This window comes from Ochotona curzoniae, unplaced genomic scaffold (assembly GCF_017591425.1).
Source record: "Ochotona curzoniae isolate NIBS_2020 unplaced genomic scaffold, NIBS_Ocur_1.0 contig_2210, whole genome shotgun sequence".
In the NCBI taxonomy this organism is placed as follows: domain Eukaryota; kingdom Metazoa; phylum Chordata; class Mammalia; order Lagomorpha; family Ochotonidae; genus Ochotona; species Ochotona curzoniae.
Genome location: NW_024465369.1, coordinates 17,612,970 through 17,639,969, shown reverse-complemented (window position 1 = coordinate 17,639,969; position 27,000 = coordinate 17,612,970). Strand labels below are relative to the sequence as shown.

The 27,000-nt window shown below is 40.2% G+C and overlaps 1 protein-coding gene across 5 annotated transcripts in view; it reads right to left on the bottom strand.

Moving 5' to 3' along the window:
- Nucleotides 1-27,000, bottom strand: part of FMNL2 (formin like 2) — a 306,297-nt gene that overhangs the window by 104,697 nt on the left and 174,600 nt on the right. For all 5 annotated transcript variants that reach the window (XM_040971574.1, XM_040971576.1, XM_040971578.1 and 2 more), the window contains exon 3: nt 254-334. In XM_040971574.1, coding sequence (XP_040827508.1) covers nt 254-334 — 81 coding nt within the window. The remainder of the gene's footprint in view (nt 1-253; nt 335-27,000) is intronic.

Genomic DNA, 27,000 nt, shown 5'->3' with positions numbered 1-27,000 from the left:
TGGCCCTGTCTAAAAGGAAAGAGGAGGGAGTCAAATAACCATCAAAGGTTCATGACTTCCACCTCAGCAAAGCATCTTTAACCTCAAGTTAAGAGGTTTTTTTCCTGTGACTTCTTTCATAGTCGGTTTCCAATGGTGGTTTTCCTGGAGGCAGGGGCAGAAACTAATGCAAAGGAAAAGAACTCATGGAAGGCACCAAGACTACGAGCTTTTGAGGATGCAACAACAACAACTGCAAACAAATTCATTTTACCTTCCTGGTTACAGCTGGATCCAGGTAGCCCTTGAGCTTCTGAATGTAAGTATGAGGAGGATTCTTCACTTGGAAGCGTTCCTGTAAGAAGCACATAAGTAAACTGCATGAAAGGTAGGAAGGCATGACACATTCAAATCAAACAGCTTAATAACATCACTGATGAAGGACCAAATGCATCCATGCAGGGACATGACCCTACAAAAAGACACTATGTACTGATTGTTTTGAATCTTTATAACACATTTCATAATCTTTGAACAGGAGGAGAACTGAAGCTCAAAGACATGCAGTCTACTTGTGCTTGATGATGACACAGCCAGTCAATAGGACATGTGGACTTTTTAATTAGTTAATTTTTATTTCCCCTGTCTCCTTCCCACCTAATCCCCCCATATTATTACTATAGCATAACTTTTCATAAACAGTCACATGTTCATCATTGTGGGTAGGGATAATGGCCAAGTGTCCAGACTCCCATTGACAAAATACAGCTAATAGTTTCATTGGTAGTCCATCTTTGATCTGGAAGTAGAGTTGCACACTGCACTGCATCCTCATATCTGGACATGATAGTCTCTATTACACAGTCACCACACATCCCTCTTAAATGAAAAGCCACAACACAACATCAACAACAGGAAGAAAAACAGAAATTTTCAACACCATGTAAATTCTCAAGAGGTTTTCATAGTTCAACAGTCCTGAATTGCTGGTGAATCCACCACTCCAATCACGATGAGATTTCTCCCGAATCCACTGGTTGCTTTGATCCACCTTAGCGTCTCCGTCTGCCTATATCTTCACTGCCAATGATTGGCTGGGGTAGTTGATCAATTTGTTCTGTCTTCTGTCCTATGCCATGGTACCAGGTGTCCTCTAGAGGCTCTGATGTACTGCCATATCCTCCATGTACATTTGGATATGCTGTCCTCTGCTCCATCTGAGCCACTGAGGAGGCCCAGCTCTGACACATCCATTCTCACAGTCAGCATATGGAACCAGCACTTATATTCATGGTTAGGGTTCTGAGTCCAGCAATTCAGTTGGTAGGGAATCGTCCAAGAAACGTCATCTGAGGCCATTGCAGACCTGATTTTTGTATGTGTTTGCCAATACAGGGTCTGGCACAGTCTGTCACCCAAATCAGCCTACCCACACACTGGTGGTTGCAATTGATGGCTCAGTTCTATATCCAGCCCCATGTTTTACAAAACCTGATGGGTGTTGGAGCCTAGCCCAATCCTGGCCACCACATACTCAGCCTTCACATAAACCAGTGGGAGCTGCAGCCTAGTCGGAGTGACTCACAATTGCCCCCATCAGGCCTGCCCCTGCCCTGGTTCCTGTGCTTGCCAGTATGTACAGCAGACTGGTCCTGTCTGTCCCCATCCCATTCAACTCTCGTACATGTTGATGGGTACTGAAGCCCAGTTCGTCGCAACCAGCGCCACTCTGCAGTCCACACTGGTGCCAGCAGATGCCACCATCTGTCTAAGCCATACCTACGTCTGACAGAATTTGGCCCCTGATGCTGCAGCAAAGCCCAATCAATCCACACCAACATTGGCTTATGCATGTACCAGAAGGTACAGTCAGCCCAGCCTGGCTTTTCCCTGATCTAGCTCACACGTAGGCCATCGGATGTGGCCCTGCCTGGCCTAGTCTGCCCCCATCCCAGGTCTCATGCTCACCAGTGAGATTAGTGGCCCTGCAGGGGGGCCTTCACAGCCCCCTCACTGGGGTTATTTCCACCACGCCCCATGTTTCACATGTGCTGGTTGGGTGCTGCAGCCCACTCTAGCACAGCCCCCTCACCTTGCCATTTGCCAGTGGGTGCTGTAGCCTGGCCAGGCCAGATCCGCCCCCCCCCCCAATTCCAATTCATGCCAATGGGAGCTACAGCCTAGCCCAGCCCTGCCAGTTCCCAGTCCTGGCCCTTATGTGAACTGGCTGGTACTGTGCCCTGACCCACACTCCATTTTGACACTCAGATTTGCCAGTCGGTGATATGGACTGACCCAGTCTGGCCTGCCCCCAATATGCAACAAATGTATGCCAGTGGGTACCATATTTTGGCCTGGTCTAGGCTGCTCCCTGTCTTGATTCTTGCACTCATCTGCAGGGAGCGTGTAACAACAGAGCAGTTCCCCAGGCTCCTCTATGCAGATCCAATGCCAGATCTCGCGCACACTGGTGGGTCCATGGGCCAGCCATACTTAGCCCACCTCCTGTCCTAGCAGGAACAGTGGCCTTTCCTCACTAGCCCTCACCTAATCCAGTTCTTGCTGTTGGGCGCTACAGCCCAGCCAAGCCTCATCCATACTCAGACAGAGCTCACACATGGCTCAGTAGGGGCAGAGACCTGGCCTAGCCTGTAGGACACGTGAACTTGAACTCATGTTAGCTCTGCTGCTTTCTTGGCTGAGTCCTATATCTCTCATTCTAGGTTTCTGCAGGTCTTCAATTAGTTGTATGTTCTCTTAACTATCTTCAGTGTTGGAAAATCATTCCTTCTTGCATGCTTAGTTTATCTTTGAAACAACAACAACAAAAAACATGATTCACATTGGATAAAACTAATTTATTCCAAAGACATGAGTAGCAATTCTAAGGCTAAGAGAAGGAGGGTCACAGTGTGCTTGTATTTGTATGCCTTTATATACATGAGTGTTATCATTAGTGAATTCCTAAGGCAGTTCCAAATGAGAAAATCCCCAAAAATACGTAATATTTATCCCAATGGGCCATCTGAATGTAGATCTTGGATAGGGCTCCAAAGAGGTATTTCTAGCAAGTTTTACGCTGATGTTGCCAACAGAGGAACAACACTTTGAGACCATCAGGCACACATTTATTGAATTTTAAGCTACAATATTCAAGACAGAACAGACAACAGTGTACCAATTCAGGAGAAAAACAAACGTCTACACACTTGCAAATAAGTACTAACAACCCCGCATTACATCCAATGACAACAATATAGCCTATGCTTCCACTGAGAGATTTCATAAACCTGAGGCCAAGCCAAAACAAACACATCATTGTATTTACATGAAATCTCAAAACAAAATAATTAAACTCTAATGCTTAGAAATGCATACACAAACGCAATATTTCTGTGTATGATGTTATTGTGTGTGTGTGTGTGTCTGTCTGGAGATGATCAGCATAAACTCAAGTATAAAACACTGAGCAGGGTAAAGGTTGTATTCAAGGAAGGAAGTACAATGGGTCCAAGCTGGCTGGAAGCGATTCTTTTCTTGACTGGATCAGAACATAAACAGGTGCCGGCTTTCTACTATTCATCTTACAGCTTCTTAGGTCTTACAAATAATAACAATAAAAAAGTTTAAATCAGCTCCAGAAGGATTAAAAAACTAAAGTCAAACGAAGGCTTTTGTCATTGAGGACAATTCTTCTTTTCCATCTAAAGCTCAGAATGTTTTTTGCGGCAATATTTTAAAAATCTGGTTACTGTTTGATCTATAATGGAATTTTTCAATATTTCCCAACACTGACAATTAGGCAACATGCTTAACCATTTGTTTATCCCATACAAGCTTATGTTTCTCCAACACAGGGATTCCCAACATTCTTCCCAGTTCACCCAATTCTTACTTATGTACAGATTTAGAAATGTTAAGGACTGGATTACTAATGTTGAACAGAGAACACATTATATAATAACGTTTATTGGTACAAACGGTTTCTAATAAAATATCAATTAATATTTTCACTTTGTTTAAAATAAAGTAGGATAAATTTCACGGTATTTAAATTACACTTCTATAAAGCTCTGGTTTTTATGTAAAAAAAAAATAAGCATAATATTCCTACTTAGCACCTCAAAGTTTCCTTCCTAAGTAAAATATAAGTTCACAAGTATTCAACATCTCTAGTGTCACTGCGTTAGGGTATAAAACCTTCAAAAATAATTTTTTAAAAAATCACTGATGGATCAGAGGCAATTCAGGTGCCACAGGGATTTATCAAGTGTGAGTGTCTGGGTCAGGGCTTGAGAGAATTGCCAAAATCTCTGAAAAACAGCCTAAGGAGCTACCAAAGTTCAGTTGTTTGAAATGGAGTGATGGTTTAGCTGGCTAATCTTCTGCCTGAAAGTACCAGGATCCCATATGAGCACTACACCAAGGCCCCTGTCTCCCTGCTGCTCTAATTCTCACCCAGTTCCCTACTTTTGGGCTGGGAAAACAGTGGACAATGGCCCAAAGCTTTGGATCCCTGCACTCTCATAGGAGACCTGGAGGAGATCCCTGGCTTCAGGATCAACTCAGCTCTGGCTATTGTAGTCATTTGGGAAGTAAACCAGCAGATGCAAGATCGTTCTGTCTCTCATCTCTGTAAACATCTTTCTTAGAAAGTTGTTGTTTTCTATTTTGTACGTGACATAAACTGAACAACATATCAGAGAAATATTAGGATAAACGAAAATTTTGCTTTTTTAAAAATAACAACTCTATACCAGTTTTTACAAATCCTATGACCCATAATCACACCAGCTGTGTGCTTCCTTCTGCTGTGGCAAGTAATGGTCGATTTAAGGTCACTAACACATGAAAGTCAACAAACCATAGCTCTGGTCAAAGTACTAATGCTTAAGGACTCAAAATCTGAACTAGCCAACAGGTTGCTGCCAAGTGGCTATTCTGATAGGCTGCATCTTCATAGCATAAGAGCCATAGTTAATCCTCCAGAAAAGGAGAATCTGGTTGAGCAGACCACAGAGCTAAGAGATTAGATGACTTGCTTAAAATCATTCTCCTATCTATATCAAAATAGAGATACAGAGACAGTTTCAAAGAGTTTGCAAGAATGCATGCTATAAAATATCATTCCTGAGTTTAAACTTCTTTGCACCAAAATAAGGTTATCTTTTAATTTTCATTTTCCATCAATTCCATATATCAGAACCAAGATTCAAACACAGGCTCTGACTTTTTGTTCCTTTTCACAACACAGTAATAAGTGTCAGGAATTTGATGGTGTACTTCAAAATGGAAGTTTTGTCACTGATAGTTTTCATGGAACTAAACTTTTAAATGCTATATGCAAGGCAATTCTCTCATAAATAAAGGATAGTTTATTTGTAAAAATTTATTTTTCTTTGAAAGACAGAGTTACTGAGAAGAGGGAGAGATAGAGTGGGGGAGTGGGAAAGGGAAATAGGAGAGGGTAGGAAGGGAGGAAGGGAGGGAGGGATGGAGGAAACAAGAATGAAAGAGGGAGGGGAGAGGAGGGAAGTGAGTGGGAAGGGGCGGGAGAAGCGGAGGGACAGGGAGGGAGAGAGGTAGCTGCAGAGAAAGAGAGAGAAAGAGAGTGAGAGAGCACCAGCCTTCCATCACTGGTCATTCTCCAAATCTCACAAGAGCCAGAGCTGGGCAAGTCCAAAGCCAGGAGCCAGAAGCCTCATCCAGGACTCCATATGGGTGACAAGGGCCCAAGGACTTGGGTTGTCTTCCTAACTGCATTAATGGATAGCTGGGTCACAAATGGAGCAGCCAAGACATGAAGAGACACCCATATCAAGTATCAGCACCACAGTTGGAAGCTTAGCTTGCTAGTCACCACACCGGCACCAGACATTTCTTTTTTAAGCTTATAAAGTGTGGAAAGATGACTGTACCTGGAGTTAACAGGGCATATACCCGATATGCCTGGAAGGCTCCAAGCTAGGCATGGGACAGCTAAACTCAGAACAGAGCTGTTTGGCTGTTTTGGCTTCTCCTGTCTCTGAAAGTATCTAATACCTTTCACAATCACATCAGACCCACTCTGAAGACAGGGCTGAAGACAAAGCATGTATTGGACTCCATTTAATGACTAAAGCTCTAATCTACTGCAACCAGAACACTGAAATGGGAGCACTCCTAAAGGAACTAAATGAGGGATTATGATAAGGGTGCATTCAATCAGGTAACTCATGGCAAATGGAACTCACTAGCTATCCTTCATCTTGGCCTGTCCTGTTCCATATAGAAAGACAGCCTTAGATTCCTTTAAACCTGCCAAACAGTTCCTTTGAGATGTACCTTCTGTCCTTGTTCCTCTACCTTTCTCCACTTAAACCATAAAAAGTTTGTCATGCAAAACCTTTCTACATAGGGCTCAGAACTGGACATTCCACTCATCCCCCAGAATACTTCTGATTTTCCACATTTTTTCTTCATATACTTAATTTGAGATTGATTTTCTGTCAACTGAACTAACAAGTATGTTATAAGAATCTAAATGTTTGGATAAGCAGCTCCGAAATCCAACAAAATTCCATTCAGGTGTATCTTATACTTCAATTTTTCTTAAGTTTAAGCAAAGAAACAACAGTGAGATCCCTGGAAACAGGACACCTCCACAAAATGAATGGTTCTCAGGGCCCACACTTACTGTTTACTGTCATGGCCCCCAATGGCCACAGGGAGACCGGTGTTATTTCAGTAGTGTTTTAGCAGAACTACAAAATCTGCTTAAGCATCTTTCAGGATGAATGTTAGCACTGTTATCCCCATGTTAATGTTTCATTTTTCTGAATCTGTAGTAATTCATTTCGATAACCAAAGGACTTTGCTTCTAAGACATAAGCTGAGCATATTTGAGTGTTTTTCCTCCTAAAAGCTGCAAGTAGTTGAGCACCCTTTCCAAACGCTAAGTAAGCAAACCATAGCCTCTAATGGAGTGGCAATTACTACCAGAATGGTTAACACTAGAGTGAACACTAATTGGCAAAAATCAGCTTGGTGCCAAATGCTCTTCAAAGCTGGGTAAAACAGGAAGAGCCCATGTCCTCAAAGGGTTTTCCCTCTAAAGTGGAAAAAGCTCACATAAACCACCAGGGAGAAGAATAAGATAATGACCTTAATATCACAAACAGACAGAAATGAAATATATAGCATAGAGGTGGCCAGGAACAGTGCACCTGCACAAGAGGTGGGCATGAGGCTGAGAAGAGGGTACACCAAGAACAACCAGGGCAGGTAAACAGGAGGTGTTGAGCTGAGTCACAACATCTCAGCTTTCACAATGCTAGCAAGTTGTACAAATAGAAACTAATTTAGGAGAACTAGATGTTTCCTTGGTATCTAGAATACCTAACACCCTCTCTCCCTACAAAGTATCTCAAGAAGGTGGTTTGAAACAATCTTGATATTCCAGAGGAGCTGCCAAGTTGTCTTGTCTACAGAAAGTCTGCCCAGAGTAGTCTAAGAGTTCATGGAACACATGTACTATGGGAAAAGGATACCCAGTTTAAAAAAATTTCCCGGGGCCCGGCGCGGTGGCGCAAGTGGTTAAGTCCTCACCTTGCACGCCCGGGATCCCATATGGGCGCCGGTTCTAATCCCGGCAGCCCCGCTTCCCTTCCAGCTCCCTGCCTGTGGCCTGGGAAAGCAGTCGAGGACGGCCCAAAGCTTTGGGAACCTGCACCCGCGTGGGAGACCCGAAAGAGGCTCCTGGCTTTGGATCCGCATAGTATCGGCCCGTTGCGGCTCACTTGGGGAGTGAATCATCGGATGGAAGATCTTCCTCTCTGTCTCTCCTCTCTGTATATCCGCCTTTCCAATAAAAAATAATAAAAATAAATCTTTAAAAAAATTTCCCACAAATAAATTCATATCCCAAAATATTTATTTTTAATGATTTTATCTATTTGAAAAGTACAGCTATGAGAGAGAGGAACAGGATTTTGCTTTAAAAATTTATTTACTTCTATTGGAACTGCAGACCAAATTTACAAAGAGAAAGAAAGAAAAATCTATCTACTGGTCCACTCTCCAAATGGCCTGAATGGCCAGAGCTGAGAGCTTCTGCTGGGTCCCCAATATGGGTACAGGGTCCCAAGAATTTGGGTAATTCTTTACTGTTTTCCCCAGGTCATAAACAGGGAGCTGGTTCAGAAGTGGAGCAGCCAGAACAAGAACCAGTACCCATACGGAATCATAGAAGTTACAAGGTGAAGTTTTGGGTATTGAGCCGTAGCGCTGGGCCTGCGGCTGGATTTTCAACAAGCTGCTTCACTTCCCAAAAGGCCACAACTGTCAGAGCTGGTGCAGACAAAGACAGGAGTTTCTTTATGACACATGGATGATAGGGGCCCAGGTACTTTGATCATTCTCCACTATTTTCCCAGGCATATGAGCCAGAAACTGGATTGGAAGTAAAATAGGTGGAACTCAAACCAGTATCTGTAAGGGATTTTGTTGCAGGCAGCAGCCTTAGATGCTACACCACAAAGCTGCCCTCTAAAATATTTACTTTCTCCTAAAGACAGAGCAGAGTGTCAGAGATCTTCTGTCTGTTGGGTCACTCCACGGACACAGCTTCAATGGCCAGGGTTGACCCCGGTCCAAAATTCCATCCAGGTTTCCCACAAGGGTGACAAAGCTCAGGTAATTGTACCATCATGTGCTGCTTTCCCAGGCACAATAACAGGAAACTGGATAGAAAGTGGAGTAGTGAGGACTCAAGCCAGTTCTCTGATGAGGGAGTACAAACAATAGCTTAACTCCTTGTGTCATAATGCCAGCATCTTCAACATATTTTTTAATTCCAGTCCCTTAAGCTATTTGAAGTTGCCAATATGGTTCGAAATTGTGACAGATAAGAGGATAGTGTCACTGAAAAAAAATATTATGGCTTCAGCTATTTACTGTGATAATGATCAAGAAACCAAGTTCAAGCATGAGGCAAATTTGTAAGAAACTACACAGGAAGCTGGTGCCAGCTGAGTTACCGCAAACATGGAGCTGTCAACAGATGAAAACATTGTGCTAAGAAAAATCCCTGCCTCCAGACCTTCTCAGTCTTGCTATCACATCTAGTGCCCTGTTTCCAGATCCTAAGATAAAAAAACATCAAACAAACAAACAAAAAATCAGCTCATGTTGTCCCTTCACTCATCCAGAACACATTATATAAGACACTGAGTGAAAATTCAATTCCAAAGTGTTAAATCTCATTTCTGTGATATGACAGACATAGCTGTAGTACAAAGTAGGATATAAGAACCATATGTGATCCTCTGGAAGTTCAAAGAAAGGTGAGGCTCTTTCCAACAGAGATGATCGAAGGAAACCTCCTTGGGTCTTTGGAATTGGATTCTGAAGGACAGGTAGCATACAGATGTCCTGAGAGGGTGTGACAGGCAGGCAGCTGAGTTTCCAGATGGCAGAAATGGGAACAAACAGCTGACACCCAAAGAGCATGTGCTAATGACTGCAAGGGGTTTAGCTGGTTTCCAGTAACACAGTTTATGAAAAGTAACAGATCTAGGTGGAAAGCTGGAACACACAATAGTGAATGTCAAGGACTAGGCTAATGAATATAGGAGAGACCACTGGGAGTCAATCAGGCATTCTGGGCAGTGGAAAACATATGGTCAAAATCTCTAACTTTCTCCATTTGCAATTTTTGAAAATTAGCCATTTGTGCACTAGGCTAGAGTTGAACAATCAGCACACAAGATTCATTCCACAGCCATGGCTTCCTGGAGAGCCTTGAAGCATTCTTCAGCTCTGAATATGAAATCATTTTCTTATTTGGATAAGAAAGGATAGCTTTCCAAGTGTTCCATTACAGATTCTAGACTAAAAATAATGTTTGATGATACTACTCCAAATGATTTCCTTTATTTAGACTAGCAAGAGTTTCTTCTGGTTCAACAGATTTTGTCTGATGAAATCATTCTAAAACTCATCTTCTAATATATAACATCAACTGTGCTTCACCATCTCCCAACTTAAAAGGTATTTTCACTGAATTTCTAATAAAGGGGTCATTCTAATAAAGTTGGGTTTTTTTTTTGTTTTTTGATACAGTTTAGTTGGCACTGGGGATAAAGTTGGGTTTATTTACAGTCTCACATCAACCTAAGCAGTGATTCAACCATTCCAGAGCTGAACACAAAGCACTGTAAACCAGGAATAGTTGTTACTTTGGATTTAAGAAATGGAGAAAGTGCTGGCAGGTTAGATTTATACTAGAAAACCCTTATAATAGCATAAGATGTTTTGGAATTCCCCTCAACTGCCAAAGAGTTTCTTCCTTTTCAGTGTGTGTGTGTGTGTGTGTGTGTGTGTGTGTGTGTGTGTGTAAACTAACCTTATTCAAAAGGCAGAGTGAGAAGGGACATAATGAAGAACACAGAGAGATACCTCCCATTCAGAGCTTTACCTGTCCAATTCCCACAAAAGTTAGGGCCAAGCCATACTGAGGTCAGGAGCCAGGAACTCCAACAGAATCTCCTACATGGACAACAGCCCTACCCACCACTTTCACCACCAACTGACTCCTAGGCATGTTGACAGTAAGGTGGTTCAAAAGTGAACCCTAGTGGGAACTCAAATCAGGCACTCCATGTGTAAATGCAGGCATCACAAGCAATGGCATAATCTACTGCACCACACTGCCCACTACAATCTTTGTTCCTTTGCAAAAATTTATCTTCAACTGATAAATATGTACATATATTTGTAGGCAAAATGTGATGTTTTGGTGTATATATGCATTCTGAAATAATGAAATCAGGCCAGTTAATATATCTATTACTTCATATTCTTTTAAAAGCCATCAAAAAATCTAATATGTATAACTAAGAATGCCTGCAAAATTACTTTGGGTAGGTGTGAACAAACAGAGTTATAATTCTGAGAAGGAATAAAACAAATAAGCTTTAGATTTCTTGTAGAAACCATTAGGCATTATTGACCATACCTATAATGTCAGGACACACTTAAATAGCAGAATGATGGACTTTTGCTTATGACTATTTATAATATAGGGACAAAGTTTGGGAAGCGGGAAAGGGAAATCCCAGAGCCTATGGAACTTTATCATAAAATAATAAAATATATTTAAAAAGAAATCATTAGGCATTTTTCAATTCCCATAATAGCATAAATAACTTTCATTCACTAAAAAAATCTGAAATAACAAGCTAGTTTTACCAACTGGGTTCTCTGACTTCATTTGCCTTTATTCAAATAGTGCACAACACAAACAACAACAACACCTCAGAATTACAATGAGTAATTTCTAATTGAACTAGAGTATTTTTGAAGAGTACATTTGTATCAGTGAAATTACAAAGGAGATAGCATACATGGGAGTAGAAAGGAAGCTGTGTCCTACTCCGGTCAGGGTCTGATACAAAGAAAGAAACTGGGCTTCTGAACAGTGCAACTGAGTATATGGGGTAAACTATCAGCTCTTACCATTTATGTTAGGCACAGATTTAAACATCATAGTGAGTTTCTGTATACAAAAGTATTTGTCCTCAGCATGGCTTACAGTACAAAAGTCATAAAACAGACTCCAGGACAAACTGGGATTTGACAGATGTGAGATGTAATATGACCACCTTTATCCATAAAGCAACAAGTGAAAAAAGTAGGAGGTTATTAAAAAACAAAACAACACACACACACACACACACACACACACACACACACACACACACACACACACACAGTGTTTCTCTAGGAACAATTAGAAACCTGGATTTTAAAAATGCATCATCTAATATGTAAAATCACAAAATACTTAGGAACGAATTCAACAAAATATGAGGAAGACCTGTGCACATGAAACTTCAAAAACATTCCTGCAAGATAATTAGGCTGGCCTAAGTAGAAACACCATGTTCACACATCAGGCACAGTCAACACTGTTTAAATGTCAATTCTCCTGAAACTGATCGACAACAGAAAGGAACTCCAGTCTAAATCCTGGATGCTTATTCTTAGAAACTGACAAGCCACTTCAGAAATGTATATAAAAGTGCACAGGAACTAGAATAGCCATGAAACTTTAAAAAAAGGAATAACCTGGCTTTGAGACAGTAATCTAACTAGTAACAAACTGTCATAAGGCTGAGTGGGACAGGAAAGAAAGCACCAACAAGCTCATACTTTTTGTTCACACTTTTCTGCTCACACAGAAAAGCAGTTCAAGAAAGAGAAGTCTATTCATCAAATGGTGTTGAATTACTGAGATATACTTGTGGAGGGTAGGGTGACACTCTACCCTTGCCATACTCTACATACTAAAACTAACTTAAAACGGATTATAGTTTTAAGCATATGAATCAGAACTATAAAATTATTGGCGTAAAATCAGGATCCAATGTCATCAGAACAACAGCTAGAAGCACTGAGTGGTCCGCAGAAACAGAACAGTAAACTCCCTTCGGGACTAGGGAGAGGAGCTTTCTCTGGTCCTTACTTAGTTCCAACTTTGGATCCCCACCCTCTCCTGCAATGACCATTAGGGTCGCTCCAGAGCACCCCCACCCACCCAAAAACAAAACAAAACAAAAAAAGAAAAAAAATTAGAAAAGACAGACAGGGAAAAACAAGGAAAGCTTAGAACCAGACAGGAAATGCTCAGCAGGGGCTCACATATACCTCACTACGTAGGACACAAAGATCAGTTACTCTTGACTGGGATATTGAAGATTTTTCTGCACACCCCTCAAATTGTTCTGCACCTCAACTGTTGATATATGCCTTGTTAAAGTTAGAAGCCAGTTTGGACTATCCTAAAATCCGCCAAGTTTAGTAAAAATTATGCTTCAATACTATAAACTGCTAAATACAAAAATGAAAATAGACACAAGACAGCTGAATAGTGCCCTATAGCCATTTTAAGGTGTAGAGCAGCCAACTGTGCATAAACAAAAATTGAAATGTCAATTGGGTAGTCACAGGACATGGTTAAGAACTTGCATTTTTTAACATATCGGTTACTCAATACCATGTCAATTAACTCCATAATGTTGTAAACTGTTGTTGATGTTATGTTATAGCTTTTAATTGGTTGGGACGATATTCTGCCAGCTCTGCTTTTAGACCATAGATGGTCTCCCCAAGAAACTGCTGAATTGATCTGGACAGTGAGATGCTAGACTCTATGCATGCTTGCATATGAAAGAAGCATGCTTGGATTTGAACTGTAATACTGCAAAAAGGTGGAGTAATCCACCATGGGGGGAAGGAACGGGGAGGGGCTGGGGGGACCTCAGAGCCTATGAAATGATGTCATAAAATGAAATGTAATAAAAAGAATTATTAGGGTAAAATCATTGTGATCTGAGGATAGAGAAAGGTGTAATAGATAACCTATAGGATCATTAGAAATCAAAATAAACTTAATAAATATTTCTGCTATTTTGGCAGTATCACATGTTGTTTTACTAATATAGCACAGCTGATCACGTACCCCTCAATGATTTCAGAAAACATCTTCTTTTAAAACTCTTTTCCTTAAAAGTTGTCTACAAAGAATAAAAACATTTCATTCTATCTAAGTGTAAAAGTCCACAGAAAATGGAATTAAAAGTTTATTGCACTGCAAAAAAGTTTGAAATTCAGGCATATAGGAGGGTTTTTTTCTAAAAGTTCATAAAAACCATGGAGAGAAGAATTTAAATATTTTTGCACAAACATAAACTTACTGTTTGATTGTGCTTTCTTGAATTTCTTCAAAGTCTTCCTATAGTTCATTTTAAAAAAGGCTTATTTATGTATTTGAAAAACTTCTTTGATATATGGTCACAGGAATACACACACACACACACATACAGAGCTGGATGGGAAGGGATGGAGGGATCTCCTCAACCTGTTGGTTTACTCCCAACCACAACAGGGCTGGGCTAGTCAGATGCCAGGAGCTCCACCCAAGCTTCCTGCATGGGTGACATATTCCACTGCTTTCTCGGGTTCATAAACACGGGGTGGGGGGCTGGACTGGAAGTGGAACAACCAGGATTCAAACGCGCTGTCTGATATGGGATGCTGGTGTCACAGGCAACAGGTGACTTAATCTGTTACAGCACAATACCGGCCCCCTCTGCGTTTTACTTCCAATACTAGTTCAACATATTTGGTTTTTTCCTACCTTATTTGAAAGATTCATCATGAATATGATGGTCATGGGACTGGCATACTCTCTTTACAGAGAGGGTTTAATAAATCATTCAGCTGACAGTGAAGAACTCACAATCACATGGTGATCAAGGTCACTTACGGGCCCCTTTTTTTCAGAAACTTTGGCAAACCATTACAACACTTTCTTTCAGAAAACATTCAGAATCAGGTACTGGTAGATATTAGTTAAACAGCTCATTCTTTTAGTAATGTCTGTTTAACTTCAACTCTTGAAAGACTAAGTTACAGAGTAAATGAGAGAAAAGCACAGAGATGGCTCTTCAATCCTCCTTTATTCCCCAACACCAGCAAAAGCCAGTAGCCAGGAACTCCATCCACGTCTCCCCTGTGAGTCACAGGACCCTAACACTTGGGGTATCATTTCCTGCCTCTGAGTGCATTAAAAGGAAGCTGGATGCAAAGTGCAGCATCTGACATTGAAGCTGGTGCTCTAAGATGGGATGCTGGTCACAAGCAGCAAGCAGCTTAACTCACTGCCATAATATCCACCCCCAAACTAAGTTTTAATATCAAGTCAAATATCTGCGGGATATGATTCAAAACTCCATTTGACTTTTTTGGGGGGCGTGGTAAAAACTGAGCTAAGAAAACCCTTTCACAGCAAAGATTATGCATTAAACATGCAAGTTCCAAACACCTTTAAGTATTGCCTGGTAGAAGTTCATAGTATACCTTAACTTTTCACTTTAATTTGCTTAATAAATATTTTCTGAAATATAGGCCCAGTCTTAATTTAGTCCATGCTATGAAATTCCCCACCCCCTACAAAGTATCTCCCAATTTACCAAAGACTCTTGCAATCGAGTCTCTTTCAAACAATGCAACCAAATCATTTCACCCATTCCAAGCAATTAGACAGGAGGGTAGGTGGAAATGTACTATTCTGTTTGCATTGCCAGACAGGAAAGCAAGCAGGGTAGTGGTGTTCATTTTTAGCAAAACAAAGCCTAAAAGCAGGAGACTAGGCCCTCAGCATCTCACTCTGGTGATGGGACTGAATAGCACTTCTATTACAGAACTCATGTCAGGCACAAAATAGATCTGTCTATAAGGAACTCATTATTTCTCTCCCTGTTGAGCTTCTCCAACCCCATCCTATCCTCTTTTCTTCTACCCAATACAATCCCTAGGGGCAGATCAGCATCTTCGGTCCGCTACAATAAAAGCAATATGACAAAGGAAACCTCTGTAAGAGGAAAAGATGTAAACTCCCTTCAAGATTCAGACTGAATGTTCTAGGACTCCAGAGATATTAAATCCCAAACTGTCGACATGCACGGCTGGCATCTGCTACTCTGATTGCTTCTCCAGTGCTGTAGGATCAAAGAAACCAAGACCTGGAATGAGTGCTAATGAAAGGAAAACTTGCTTTCAGCAAACAGATTGAAAGACACTCATCATCTTTGCCATGTCAACTAACTTAGCTCCTTTCCACAGGTTTGGAGACTTCAAAGACAGTCTTTCAAAAACCTCAAGATCACCAAAAAGACACAAATGCTTTTTTTGGCAAAACTTAAAAATGATTGTTTCATAGCCAATTCTTGCCTGGCATGCTGCTGGAATTCAGTACAAACCATTTAGAATCTTTTCTCAACTCAAAGTATCACAGGAAATGTTTGGTCTGGGAAAATTTAAACCTGCAAACTGTTACCTCACTCTTTGTTTTCCATCACCTTCACAATTAAATGTTAGTTGAATGAATAAATTAATGATACGCCTAAAAGTTTTAATACTGAATACATTGTAAGCCAAATTAAGTATCAAACTTTCAAAACCAGTCCACAAGCTACAGTGTAACAATGCTCTTTGAGGAAACATCCTTCTTTGAGTCCTCAGCCTGTTTCTCATTCTCTTCTCTCTGCCTACCCAACAGAGTAACAGTGTAGGTGGTACACACCATTTCTAGGCTGGGATCAGAATGTGCACCTGAATATTCCACCTCTCTCTGATGGGAAACACACAATTCCCAAGGTGAAACTGAGGCTGTAAGATTAAAATAAGACTTATTTGCAATCCTGACTATGCAGAATCCAACCCTCAATAGCCAATGGTAGCTAACTGGATTTCTATGTGAATGATAACTACATTGTGTGAGTCAATACTCATTTGGTATCCATAGCAGGTTGAATGGTGGCGCCCAAAATAGATAAGGCCATGTTCTAACCCCTGAGGAAAATTAGTATGATCATAACTGGAAAGGGATCTTTACAAATATAACACAATTAAACTTCTCCAGATTATCCAAACAGGCCCTAAATCCATGAAGTGTCCTCATCAAGAACAAGACAGACACATGAGGCAGAAGCAGAGGTGGTGATGTGAGAATGGTAGTCTATGTAAAGGATCCTCCCAGAGGGTCTTTGAAAAAAAAAAAAAACAGAGACAACAAATACCTGGATTTTGTACTTTTGATCTCTAAAGACATCAGAGAAAATTAATTTTTGGTGATTTGTTATGGCAACCAGAAGATATTAGCACTTTAATTTTGTTATTTTGGAACACACAAAATAACAAAATAATCTGAAACACCTTTAACTTTTTCTTTTCTTTGTTTTTTTAAAAGATTTATTTAAGTATTTGAAAAAGAGAGAGATAGAGATTGATTCCATCTGCTGGGTCACTCTCCAAATGGCCATAATGGTCAAAGTTGTGTCAGACGGAAGCCAAGAGCTACCTCCTCTTCTCCCATGTGAGTGCATACTTGGGCCATCTTGTGCTATTTCCCAGGCACATCAGCAGGGAACAGGATAAAAAGTGAAGCATCGAGGATTTAATGTCCATATGGGATGCTGGCACTACAAAATGGGTAAAAGTTTTCTCAATTATGTTCCTTAGAAATAACATTTATATTTTTATTCAGTATTTCTTTAGATAGTAATGATACCAATATTTTTACTTTGAAATTTTATCCTGGGAAAAGACAAATAAATATTTTATTCTTAGGAATCAGACATTTCAATTTAAAAGAAAAGCTATGAATACAAAATAAAATCAAAGAGTAAGTATATAAATAAAACAAGTTGATTTGAAAACATTGGTAGGATTACTAATTTCTAGACATATATTTCCAAAGTCTCAACATCCAAAACAGTAGAATTTTCCCAGCAGCTATGATAAACAGAAATTCTAACCTTTTCATCTCTAATATCATGTCCACATGTGATTTGGGGAGTGAACTAATAGATGAAGAATCTAACTCTGACCTCCAACATAAGGAATAGAGCTCTTTGAAGAAATGGCCTATCCTATGTGTGAGGCAATGAAGGCACAAGTGATGTCTACGAGATCATTTTTTAACCAAAAGCAAATTCTGAAGGATTAGCTGTGGTCATGTTAAAAGAGACACAAGAGCCTCCATGAAGGTATTCCCACAAATCAAAGAAATGACACTGAGTCTCAAAACTAGTCTGTTGATTAAAATCCAATGATTCTATGAAGATCCAGGAATTCACAGTGATACTAAGAAGAGAAACAGAAAACTCACTACACATCTTTTAAGGTACAATTAAACTAAAACATTACTTTGAAAGATAGCAGCTCACAGAAAGAATGTGCAAATGATCATAGACCCAATCAAAAGTTCCAGTTGCTAGCTTAATGTGGAATGGAACAGAAATGGTATCAGTTTGTTTCAACTTCTAATGAGCTTATTCAGAGAAAGATTTTAAAAGCTTCAGGTACAAACTACAAATACAAATGGTTCCCAACTAACATCACACTAACTCCACTTCATCACAAGAGGAAATACAATGACACGATGTGAGATTAGGTGGTCTCCTGAGTCCCTGCTGGTCTGACGTAATGGTGGGACAACCAGGCACTGCTGATCACCTATGCTACTCCTGATAAAGATGCCCAACCTATCATGCTTTTAAATTTAATGAGCATCCAGGTAAGAGAAAATTCAGGAGCTAAGACAATTTAAGTGCAAAAAACAAAAACCTTTCTAGGAGAGGGTTTACCTAGCATTTTACCTGCATGAAATAATGAACAAAACATTCTTCTTCATCAAGAGACTTAAAGAACCCAACAACCAGATACCATGCATGACTGATTCTGCCACAGAATCTCCTTGGTATCAGTCCAGTGGAAAGAATACCTTAAGCAAAACTGGAAAATATGAATCAGGCAATAAAAGATATCAAGAAATTATGATTTGGAATTGGCTTTGAGATATAATAATAGGTAAGAAGGTTACTTGCTATGGGTGCATCCCATATGGGTAACAGTTCATGTCTCAACTACACCATTTCCAGTCAAGTTCTCCACTAATGGCCTGGGAAAAGCAATGGAAGATGCCCCAGCGTTTGGGACTCTGTTGCTTAAGCGAAGAGAGATCTGCTTGAATCTCTTAGCTCCTGGCTTTGGCATGACCCAGAGCTGGCTGTTGAGGTGATTTGGGGAGTGAACTAATAGATGAAGAATCTAACTCTGACCTCCAACATAAATAAATCTTTTTATAAATTATGAAACATTTGGACAGTGATGATCTTAGAGCAAATTAATTTTTTCAGATATGTATTACAGTTCAGAACAAGGAAATAAGTAAGAAAACTCTAAAAGTTGAAAGACGGACAACAGAATTAAGCATGCCAATAAAACCTAGTCATGATAAACATAAACAGCATTTAAACATACCACAGAATTATGAAAATATGGTAAAAATGTAAATAATTTGGCATCAAGTAACTTTACAACAAAAATACAATTAAGAAATAGAGGAGAGGGGAAGAAGGAGATGGTTCTTAGCTAGCCTAACATCTGGGGGTAAAAAGCCAGAATGCAGTGTGTGGCTCACTGTACCGTCGAAGCCTGCAAGCTGTGAGAGGGTTTGAGTCTGGACTGCCAAAGGAAGAGGAAGGAGAGGCTACTACTGCTGGCATCATGACTCTTCCTCAGCTTCTTTTTCTCTCTACTTGTTCTCTGTGTGCTTGCTCCAATGACTCCAATGCTGATGTGTATGTAATAGCTCTCCCGACACACACATGCCACTTCACATTTATTATCTCTGGTTGTTCAACAACAAGCCTCATTACCTAGAATCTAATGGTCTACGGAAAATGATTTATCAGTGTCCACTAATAGTTGCTTACTTGGCAGAGAAGTGTTCAAACAGACTTAAAAAAACACTAAATTTTAAAAAATTAGTCTTATTTGCTCTTTAATTTTCTAGGAAATTAAATTCAAGTGGAAAATTGGCTTAATTACTGAAGCAAATTATCCAAAAAGTATCCTGCTTTTTTAAAGGGACAAATACAAAGAAACAAGGGTCTAAAACATCATGTTCTTCATAGTTGATACAAAATAAAAAGTTATGAGTCACTTGTGTTGAAAACAAGAGTAATCGAGTATCTCAGTGCAATGAAGTATCTTAGAATAATGGAGTATCTAAGAGTAATGGAATATCTTAGTGCCACTAGTCAGATTTAGTTCTGATGGAGTGCCAGGGACTTCCCCTTCACTGGATCAGGCCCAATGCCAAGCTTGGAAGGCTAAAATATGACTTCCCTGAAGTACTTAATACATGAAGCTGGAGCTAAGTGGGTATAATTTTCAGGCTCCTCTGTATTCTCATTTTCTCCTTTAAAAAAAAAAATTTTTCTCCCTCATCACTATGTACAGCGAAGACAAGACTGCCATCTTTCAGTCCTCTCACCACCCCCCACTCCACTTCCATCTCCAAGGCTGCAAAGAAATGCCCAGTCATTTGGTGGCAGGGTCGAGCCATGCCCAGTCAATCACAGAAAACAACAAATAAAACCATCAACACTCATAAATTCATAAAAATATTTTATTCATTCATATATTCATTCATTCAAGAGGCACAAAGAGACAGGGTTAGCAAACTTTCTATCCACTGATTTCTCACTACAAATACCAGAAGAACCTCAGTTAGACTATGGCCAGAGAAATGACTTGGTGATAGTAATGCAACTGAAGAAACAGAAACAGAAACCATCTCGATTACTTCCCAGGTCTGACTGGCAGGAAGCTGGAGTCAGGAGCTACACCCACCAATCAAACAGAAGTACCCCAGTATGGAATATAGGAGTCTTTTTTTTTTAAGATTTATTTATTTATTTATTGAAAAGTCAGATATACAGAGAGGAGGAGAGACAGAGAGGAAGATCTTCCGTCCGATGATTCACTCCCCAAATGAGCACAACTGCCGATGTTATGCCGATCCAAAGCCAGGATCCAGGAACTTCCTCCAGGTATCCCACACAGGTGCAGGGTCCCAAATCTTTGGGCCATCCTCGACTGTTTTCCCAGGCCACAAGCAGGGAGCTGGATGGGAAGTGGAGCTGCCGCAATTAGAACCAGCACGGCATGTTCAAGTTGAGGACTTTAGCCGGTAGGCCACACAGCTGGGCCCGGAATATAAGAGTCTTAACCACTAGACTAAGTTCCTATCCCCTAGAAGGAAGCTTTTTCTTTTATTGTTTTTCCTTTCCTTTCTTCCTTTCTTCCTTTTTTCTTTTCCCTCTTCCCTCCTCTTTTTAATTACCTGTTTTCATTTCATTGGAAAGTAGACAAAGAAAAAATATCTTTCACCTGCTGATTCATTATCCAAATTCACACAACAATCAAGGTGTGGCCAGGCTAAAGCCAAGAGCCAAGACTTTCACGTAAGTCCTTTGGGCGGCAGAAGCCAGAGTACTTAAGTTAACACCTACACATACACAAAAGTGCTGCATGGGAAGTGAAATAGCAGGGTCTCAAACCAGGCACTACAACTTAAGATATAGGCATTCAAAGCCGCAAGCTTACTTTCAGTGGCCCATAGCTGCCATCCAGAAGGAAGCTTTCTAACAAAGCTTAGCAGGGTGTTTCTGTTTGGTTTTCGGAGAGCCTCAAACATTCACATTAGGGCATGCCAAATGCCCTATACTTTGACTATCCACATAATTTGATCAATCCACAGAGAGTTATGAAGCAACCTCCCACTGATTGATTTTCCCACATTTCCCGAGAAACCACAGCGTAGAACACTGCTGATGGTAGGTTATCTACTTCATTTTTAACTCCAGTGAACTGTTTTTAGGTCACTGGCATAACAGAAAAACTGCAAGTACTCATGACTGGAGTTCAGAGATGGGGGTTTTCATTTGTAACCTGTTTGGCCTTGGTACTGGCTTACTTGTTCACATGCTGGGACCCCCACTTTAATCATCTAGAAAATAAAAGGCTGGAAAAGGTAAAGGCTAAAAAGACTTTCACCTCATTTCTTGGGCCTTAATTTGGGTACTCTTAGAATGTGCTAACTTTTCTAATTTAAAAAATAATGAAAACAGAATAGCTTGGTTGAGATGGTCTTTGACAATTCTTCCAGATGTAACCATCTGGAATTCTGTTTATCCACTATCTCTGGAGTTCCCTGAACATAGCAGAGACTCACAGAACCCACTGTGCTAGAGTCTACCCTTGAGGGAAAACAATGAAGGCCCCACAGCTAAAATGTACAGTGCAAGCTCTGCACCTAAGGTCACGGCAAGGGGCTTTCTCTCTCTGCTCAGGGATAAAAACCATTGAAGGAGCTTCCATTGCAAGGCAGCTTCAAGGATTTTGTTGGTACTATCTCATGGTATGAAATTCGCCTTGGTACTCTGACAGCTTAAATTCTATCAGGCCCCGAGCAGTAGCCTAGTGGTTAAAGTCCTTGCCTTGTAGGCACCAGGATTCCATATGGGTGCTGGTTCATTTTCTGGTTGCTCCACTTCCCATTCAGCTCCCTGCTTGTGGCCTAGGAAAACAGCAGAGCATGGCCCAAAGCCTTGGAGCTCTGTGCCTATGTGAGAGGCCTGTAAGAAGCTCCAGGCATTGAACTGGCTCAGCTCCAGCCATTGGAGCCACTTCGACAGTGAACTAGTGGATGCAAGATCTTTATCTCAGTCTGTGCTTCTCAGCATATCTGTAGATCTGACTTTCCAATAAAACTTTTAAAAAATTGTATCATCAGGGACAGCACAATGGCATAGTAAGCTAAGCCTTTATCTGTGACACCAGCATCCAACAGAGTTGCTAGCTTGTGTCCCGGCTGCTCCACTTCTGATCCAGTTCCCTCCTTATGGTCGGGGAAATCAGTGAAATATGATTCAAATCTTTAGGCCTCTGCACCCATCTGGGAGACTCAGAGGAAACTCCTGGCTCCTGGCTTTAGTATGGCTCAGCTCCAGCCACTGAGGCCATCTGAATAGTAAACCAGCAGAGGATCTTCGTCTTTTCTCTGTAACTTTGCCTTTCAAATAAAAATAAATCTTTAAAAAAAACATATCTTAGGATCCCGGCGTACTTATTATAGCATATAAATAGGTACACTGGGATGTATATCCAACTTTAGGGGGAAGTTTCTGTCCCTTGCCTTCCACAGCCCCACTCACACCAGAGCTACACAGTACTCCATTCCTTTAGCCTTCAAGATATACATTGAGGCTACCTTTACACAATGATCTAGAAAAAGAGTTAAGAGGTATCTCTGGAATATTGTTAGTCTAGGAAGTTTTTGGGATTAAAATCTTAAGTAACTTGAAATTTAGTTTATAGAATCCATACTCACCAGTGTTAGTCAATTTAAGAGTTCTCTGGGGCTGATGCTGTGGTGTAGTGGCTCAACCATCTAACTGCAATGCCAGCATATCTTACTATTTCAAGTTCCAACTGGTCCACTTCAAATACAGCTCCCTGATAAGTCAGCTGGGAAAGTTGTGAAAGATGGCCCTGGTGCTTGGGTCTCAATTACTCACATGGGGAGACCCAGAGGAAATCTGAGCACCTAACTTCTGCCTGGCTCAGCCCTGGCCATTGCAGCCATTTGGGGAGTGAACCACTAAATATACGTTCATTCGTTCTCTCTCTTCCTCCTTCTCCTCTGTCACTCTTGCAAATACAATAAAAATGTTTAAAAGTTTTCAATATTAATGTACTTAATACCATTGACAGAACGGCTTGCCATTACCTAGTTTCTAGAAATAGCTACAGAACTACACTACCATTTCGCTAAGCTTGTGCAGCCATACTTTCGAGCTGGTCATGAACTTATTTTTTAAAATGCTCATAGACTCACAGACTCATTCCTATTCCTTTACTCTTTAAACACTGAAATTTGGTTTTACTATAACAGAAGAAGGGGAGAAAGAGAAATACCCAGCAAATCTGAGCTTAGTCTCACAGGATATGTCCTCCAACTTCTGCCTGCTCTGCCAGTAAGGCTACCTTTTAGACACAGGTACATCAGCCAGCCATTACTTCTTTCACTTGATGCACTTTTAGTAAGCACTGATGTTTCAAACACTATGTAAGTTGTCTAAGGTTCACAAACAAATGGCACCAGGCCATACCATAAAGGGTTCACTCTTGAGGGTAGTACACCTAACCAAATACTAGCATAAACAGAGGGCCAGACTAAAGCATCCAAGTCCAAGAATGAAAAAGTTGGTGTCCATAATACCTGATAAACATTATCCAACTCAAGTGAGTATGCAACGTCAAACCATGAAGCATTTTTTAAAGTGTTCCACATATACTTCCTCAAAGAAAAGCACAACAGATTATAGGCAATGATTTGCACAGTGGCTCCAGCATGGACGGAGTTCAAGTTTAGTAACCAATTCAAGTATGATCTTTGTGAACCTGTAATGCTGCTACATTGGTTTATGTTTATTTTACTGAGAAAGATGACTTAGGCAGATTTACAACTAGAGATTTTCCAGACTGCTTAAACAAAATCCGTGTGAAGAAAAAATTTGGGCAGGAAATATTAGCTGAGATGTAAATGAGGTTGGGAAATAAAACACTTGTCATTAAGATATTGTATCTTTGGTTAGGGCAGACCACAGAATTGGTTCTGAATATTTAGTAGCTGGGGGAAACAGGGCAAATGTGGTCAGATCCATGATTCTCAATGTCTAGATGGTAATTCTTCATGGAACTAAAACCTGAAATATCTTCTTCATAAGTTTTCCAGCACTGATATGCACAAACAGTACTTGCTTTTACAAATCAATCTCTTTGGAGGCAGTCCTTTTACATAATGATTAAAATGCCTCTTGGAACATGTACATCCCATACTTGAGTACCAGGATTGAAGTCCCAGCTCCACTTCCAGTATCAGATATGTGCCAGCAGGTACCCTTGAAGGCAGCATCGGGTTGACTCAAATTCCTGGAACCCCACTAGTGATCTAGGAGACTTAGAACTGAATCCCTGGCCCATCCTTGATTGTTGTGGCCTTTTGGGCAATAAATCAGCAGACAGAATATCTCTTTTTCTATATTTTCCAAATAAAATCAATATTTGAGTGGACACAAAGATATGTGTAAAAAATTTTTAATACTGCCTATCACTTTGTGTACATTGCTGTTGACATGTATCTTTGATACCAGATAATACACCTACAATATTTGCTCAAGAAGAAGCAATCTTAGTATTTGTAACCAAAACACTTCTGTTATAACAAGTGTCAAGGATCTGGGGTGACTTATATATTAGCTTTCAGTAACAATATCCCACAAAAACTTCACAAATAAGGTATCACTGAAAATCTATACCTGAAGTTGCTGTTATTATTTACTTATCTGGACAGCACTATATAGCAAGTATTCAAACTACAAAGTATGCTTGAGTAAAAGATACTGACAGTGCAATAATTTTTCCTGAATCTTTTAAGGATAAGTTGGAAATAAAAACAACAGTGGTGGCAAAATTCCCACCTGGGCCCTTTAGCACCAAATGCAGTACTTAGTACATACCAGGTCTTTATATTTCACTTAATCACATTGCTTCTGATCTACAAATAATTTAGAAATGTTGACATTATCTACTTTTCAGATAAGGGAAGGTAAAGATTACTACATAGAAAGTATCTTTATTTAAATATTATGATGACCTTCAAACATACACAAGTTGGAGGTATATTACAAAATATTCTAACATTTCTGGGACTGGTGTGTGGGAAACTGGGTTGGGCTGCTGCCCATAATGCCAGCGTCTGTTGTGAGTGCCAACTCAAGTCTCAACTGCTCCACTTCCTGTCCAGCTCCTCACTAATGCGCCAGAGAAAGTAGCAATGGGTGGTTCACCAAGCAGACCAGGATCGAGTTTGGACTCTTGGCTTTGTTCAAACACAGGTTATTGCAGCCATTTGGGGAGTACACTACTGGACTGAAAATCTCTCCTTATCTCTGTCACTCTGCCTTTCAAATAAATCTTTTTTTGTTTGTGTGTTTTTAAAACAGGATTTAACAATTACAGACATTTTTCCAGATTTGCTTTATTTCCTTCAATGAAATATTTTTATGTGAACCCCATCTGTAGCATTTCACTCCTATATTAGTAATCTTAAGAAACAAAAGCAAATTCTTAAACACAAAGTTAAAATAAAGTCAATGGAAATCAACGGTTTCTTGGAATAGCTGTCACTAATCAAATATTCCCAATTTCCTGAAAAAGTTCTTTTACAATAATTTTGTTCAAATTGAGATCCAAAGAAAATCCACAAAAACATTATTTCTCAAAGTTTTCCTTCCATCATTCTTTCCTATCTCTGATTGCTGAAGAATCTCATTTGTAATTTTATACACAATTTACACATCTTAATTTTACTGTACTAAGGTTATGCAACTATCACCACTATGTAATTCCAGAACATTCTCTTCAGGCCAGAAGGAAATCCCACACATATCAGCAGCTGTTTCTCATGACCACTCCCAGTGCCTGGCTATATTAAGCTACTTTCTTTCTTGCTGGATTTTCCTATCCTGGATGACACATGTAAACAGAACCAGAAACAGGTTATTTTGATGTCTGATCAGATTAGATAAACAGATCTTTGTTAGATACCAAAGATACCTATGACATGGACCTTGCATTGAACAGTCAAAATAAACATTCATTCAATAAACAAAAATATGTTGTCATTCTCATTCTGAATAGCACCTCAGGCATGCTTCCAGCTCATGATTTATCTTTCCCTCACAAACACATATACAACAAATATTCTTCACGCGTGCCACTAGCTACTCATGTATGACAAGAGATTCAATTTTTTTTTTTGTTGGCCACAGTTTTGAAAATAACTGGTGGTAAACCAAAATGCTAGCACATTATGTTGGTCACATACATACATTAGGCTCAGTGCCTGACCTATTATCTCCTACTTTCTCTTCGATAGGCATACCAGAACACAAATTTAAAAAATAAAAACAAAGCCTTGACTATTTCTTGTCAATGCCTCGCTTAAAGCAGACAATGGGTGTTGGCTCAGACTTCAGATCCTCACCCTTCCCCAGGATCAGAATGCACAGGTCACCCAAGCATTTAACACACACACCTTCTGGAAAATGACTCTGAGTTTGTGCTTCCCTTCATATCAAAGAGAGAAACTACTAAGTATGACTACTTCATAGGTTAACTACAAAGCTGTTAAGCTCATCTGCTTACTCAACACTAGCCCAAGGGCAACAATCATAACTATTCTCTAACTCTCATTACCCAGTCACTGTGACATTTCAGAACTGAAACAGTCACTTCAGTGTGGAACTTCTAGCCCATATAAAAGCGCCTACAGGAAAGGAGTTCCTACAGAGAAACAGCCACATTCTCCATATCGTGGCACAGTGACCTCTAACGGCACTAACAACTTCAACATTAAGGATGCACTGTGGTATTGCAGCGTAAAGTTACCATCTGCAATGCCAGATACTAGACAGGCAAAAGTTTGTGTCTCAGTTGCTGCACTTCGAGTTCAGTTCCCTGCTAATGGCCTGGGAAAAACAGAAGATGGCTGAAGTGTTT